The sequence below is a fragment of the Megalopta genalis genome, unplaced genomic scaffold (assembly GCF_051020955.1).
Source record: "Megalopta genalis isolate 19385.01 unplaced genomic scaffold, iyMegGena1_principal scaffold2058, whole genome shotgun sequence".
Lineage (NCBI taxonomy): Eukaryota > Metazoa > Arthropoda > Insecta > Hymenoptera > Halictidae > Megalopta > Megalopta genalis.
Window position 1 is genome coordinate 17,336 of NW_027478126.1, and position 4,768 is coordinate 22,103.

At 52.7% G+C, this 4,768-nt stretch overlaps 1 protein-coding gene across 1 annotated transcript; it reads left to right on the forward strand.

Moving 5' to 3' along the window:
* Positions 1–1,268: 1,268 nt before the first annotated feature.
* On the forward strand, positions 1,269–2,165 carry LOC143263796 (uncharacterized). The gene has a single exon (XM_076528507.1). The coding sequence runs from the start codon at positions 1,269–1,271 to the stop codon at positions 2,163–2,165; it is 897 nt and encodes a 298-aa protein (XP_076384622.1).
* The last annotated feature ends 2,603 nt before the right edge of the window (positions 2,166–4,768 follow it).

Here is a 4,768-nt window from a genome sequence, read left to right on the forward strand (position 1 = left end):
TGTTCATTTCGCCTGAATTTGAAACCAAATCGTTTGTTTAAAATCGCTATTTTGCACGAATTTGAATCGAAATCGTGTGTTTCGCATGATATTGAAGCTAAATCGTATGTTTCGCTTGAATATGAAGCTGATTCGTGTATTTCGCATGAATCTGAAGCTAAATTGTTCATTTCGCATGAATTTGAAGCTAAATCGTTTGGTTAAAGTCGCTATTTCGCACGAATTTCAATCGAAATCGTGTGTTTCGCATGATATTGAAGCTAAATCGTATGTTTCGCGTGAATTTAAAGCTAATCCGTGTAGTTCGCATGAATGTGAAGCTAAATTGTTCATTTCGCATAAATTTGAAGCTAAATCGTTTGTTTAAAATCGTTATTGTGCACGAATTTGAATCGAAATCGTGTGTTTCGCATGATATTGAAGTTAAATCGTTTGTTTCGTGTGAATTTGAAGCTAATTCGTGTATCTCTCATGAATCTGAAGTTAAATTGTTCATATCGCATGAATTTGAAGCCAAATCGTTTGTTTAAAATCGCTATTTCGCACGAATTTGGATCGAAATCGTGTGTTTCGCATTATATTGAAGTTAAATCGTTTGTTTCGTTTGAATTTGAAGCTAATTCGTGTATTTCTCATGAATCTGAAGTTAAATTGTTCATATCGCATGAATTTGAAGCCAAATCGTTTGTTTTGTAGCAGCCATTATGCTGCAACTACGCGCCCGCCTAAAGAAACTTTCGTTTTTATGGCGGTACACGGCCGGCGACGGAATAACAGTTAGCGGATTCGCTTGCAGAGGCCAAGGACGAAGTAATAAACTTTCCCTGGCCGTTGCAAGTCGAGAAGGATTTTAGTAACCTTTTTTAACAACCTCACGTGTACAGCAGATGTTGCTGAAAAATAATTACCGGCCGCCTACCGCTACAGGGCTACCTGGCCGCGCGTTTAGCGCGGCCCGGGAAAACCCTGAGGAGAAACCGTTTCCTTGGACAAAGGAAGACGAGGTTCCGCCGAACGGATATAAGCGGCAAAAATCGGCCGCCCAAAAATCGAACAGTTTAGTCAGTTCGGAGAGTCCGGCCAGGACAGTCCGGTCAGAACAGCACGGTTCCGAGTAACGTTTAAATCCGCGAACGAGTCAGTGCAACATTATAATTGAGGGTACGGAACATCTCGCGTACGCGGCTCCCTCAAATAATTGGTGACCCCGACGTGATCGGGATACGGAACGAATTCCATTGAACCACGCGACCGCAAAGTTAAGAAGGATGGCCTCAGGAAGTAACACCACGCCAGGCCCCCCTAACGAGGGAGGAGCAACGATAGGACGGGTAGCCGTCCGCATTCCCGAATTTTGCGCCTCAGACCCAGAACTGTGGTTTAGCATGGTCGAACGCAGCTTCGAAGCATCGGGAGTGACCGCGGAAAACACGATGTTCGGGTACATACTGGGCGCACTAAACCCGGTGCACGCGGCGGAGGTCCGTGACGTGATCATGAACCCGCCGGGTTCGGGACAGTATCAAAAGCTGAAGACAGAGCTGATTCGACGGCTCAGCTCAACGCAGGAACAGAAGACCCGACGTTTACTGGAGTCAGAAGAGATCGGCGATCGAAAGCCGTCGCAGTTTCTACGGCATCTGAGAAGACTAGCGGGAACCGCAGTCTCCGACAGCGTGCTACGCACACTCTGGGTAGGGAGGTTACCCACTAATATGCAGGCCATTTTGGCCACCCAAACGGACGCGGAACTGGACAAGGTGGCCGACCTGGCCGACGTGATCGCGGACACAACAGGCCCCCGCATGCAGGTAGCCGAGACAACAACGCGGGTCCCGCCGGCCGCGATGCAAACCGGGGCGACGAACGAATTAGAGGCCCTGCTTAACGTGAAGTTGGCCCAACTCACCCTGTCGTTCCGCCAAGAAGTCGAAGCGATCAGGCAGGAACTCCGCAGCGAGGGGCGATCGTCGCGTTACGACCAGAGTGTTCGGCCCAGGTCACCTTCTCGACAGTTTCGACGACGGCGTTCTGTGTCACGCCGACGCCTGCAAGAAAGGCAAGGGAGATGTTTCTACCACTGGCGCTGGGGAAGCAACGCTGAGCGCTGCGAACCCCCGTGCAATTGGAGCGGAGCATCGGGAAACGAGCCGGGCGGTCGTTGATGACGGCGGACGACACTTGCCCGACACCACACCGTCTGTTCGTGTCCGACGTGAAGACGAAGACGCGATTTCTGGTCGACACCGGCGCCGACCTGTGCGTGTACCCGCGGTCGATGATCCGGGGTCGCGCCGAAAGATCACCGTATGTACTGTTCGCAGCCAACGGATCCGAAATAGCGACCTACGGTGCGGTTACGCTGACGTTGAATTTGGGGCTACGTCGGGCGTTCACGTGGCGTTTCGTAGTCGCCGAGGTGTCGAAACCTATAATTGGTGTCGATTTCCTCTACCACTATGGGTTACTTGTCGACATACGAAACCGACGTTTGTCGGACCATCTGACGTCAATGTCAGTGCCAGGACGACCCGTGAATGGAAGTGACCGAGCAGAACCGAGCGTGAAGACGGTCACCGGTACTTCCATCTACGTAGACTTGCTCCAACGTTTCCCTGAAATTACGAGACCGGAAGGGATCCCGTCCCCAGCGAAACACAACACGGTGCACTACATCCGGACAACATCGGGCCAGCCAGTGAGCTGTCGACCACGGCGTCTCGCACCAGAACGCTTTCGAGCCGCCAAGAGGGAGTTCGAAAAAATGATCCAGCTTGGAGTGGCGAGGCCGTCCGAAAGCAGCTGGTCATCCCCGCTGCACGTTGTACCGAAGAAGGAGCCGGGCGAATGGAGACCGTGCGGGGACTATCGCGCACTCAACGCACGAACTCTCCCCGATAGGTATCCAGTAAAGCATATCGAGGACTTTGCACACAATTTAGCCGGTAAGCGAGTGTTTTCTACAATAGACTTAGTGCGTGCGTACCACCAAATTCCGGTGGCAGCCGAGGATATGTGCAAAACCGCGGTCACGACCCCCTTCGGTTTGTTCGAGTTCGCGTGTATGCCTTTCGGGCTGCGCAACGCGGCGCAGACTTTCCAACGTTTTATCGACGAGGTGCTGCGCGGTTTAGACTTTGCATACGCGTACATAGACGATATAATCGTGGCATCGGAAACCGAGGAAGAACACCTCGAACATTTAGAACTACTGTTCCGTAGACTTAAGGCGTATGGGGTGGTGATAAATTCCGGTAAGTGCGTGTTCGGTAAGGCTGAAGTGCAGTTTTTAGGGTATGGGGTGTCTGAAAAGGGCACGCAACCGTTACCAAGTAAAGTGCGCGCGATTGTAGACTATACCCAGCCGACCACGGCGAAGCAGCTTCGGCAGTTCCTGGGTATGATGAACTTCTATAGGCGGTTCATACCTAGGGCTGCACAAACACAGGCGCCGCTTAACGAATTGCTCCGGGACAACAAGAAGGGACGCACACCAGTCACCTGGACACCCGAGGCAACAGCGGCGTTCGAGGAGTCGAAGCGGGCTCTGGCGCAAGCCACGTTGTTGGTGCACCCCCGAGCCAACGCTCCACTCGCGCTTACCTGCGACGCCTCGGATTTCGCTGTCGGAGCAGTGTTACATCAGGATTCCGGCAAGAGTTGGGAACCCTTAAGTTTCTTTTCCAGAAAACTCAGCCCTGCCGAGATGAACTATGGAGCATACGACCGAGAGCTGCTGGCCATTTACCTCGCCATTAAAAATTTTAGGCACATGGTCGAGGGACGTCCTTTCGCCATAATGACGGACCACAAACCGCTAATCTACGCGTTCCAGCAGAAGCCGGAGAAGTGTTCGCCCAGGCAGTTTCGGTACCTCGAATTTATCGGACAATTTTCAACCGATATCCGACACGTAGCCGGCAAGGACAACGTCGTAGCTGACACCATGTCCCGAATCGAGGAAATCGACGGACCCTTCAGCTACGAAGAGCTGGCAGCGTCACAAGAGGCCGATGCGGAACTCCAGGCGTACTTGCGGGGAGAAACGGCGAGTACGTTAAATATAAAGAGGGTGGCGATCCCCGGCACGTCAAGGTTGGTGTACTGCGACGTATCCACAGGCGCAGTAAGGCCGTTGCTGACGAAACCGTTCCGACGCGCCGCTTTCGATATGGTCCATAGGCTCGCGCATCCCGGCGTTAAAGCAACCGTAAGGTTGGTGACGGAACGTTACGTTTGGCCGTCGGTAAAGTCGGATTGCAGACGGTGGGCCCAAGCTTGCGTTCCATGTCAACGGGCAAAAGTCTCCCGGCACGTACACGCGCCAACGGGGAAGTTCACGCCATCGGGTAGGTTCGAACACGTTCACATCGATATTGTAGTGTTACCCGTGTCCGAAGGACACAGGTATTGCCTTACCTGCGTCGACCGTTTTACCCGATGGCCAGAAGCGTTCCCGTTGGAAAACCAAGAGGCGCCCACGGTTGCACGGGCATTTTACGAGGGGTGGATAACCCGGTTTGGTACCCCGTTAAGAGTAACCACGGACCAGGGAAGGCAGTTCGAGTCGAACCTGTTTAATCAATTAAGCATACTGACAGGAACGGCCCATCTGAGGACAACGGCATACCATCCGGCAGCAAATGGTATGGTGGAGCGGCTGCACCGCCAATTAAAGGCCGCTATCCGGTGTCACAGCAACACGCAGTGGACTAAAGTCCTTCCAACCATTTTGCTGGGCATACGCGCAGCCTGGAAGGAAGACGTC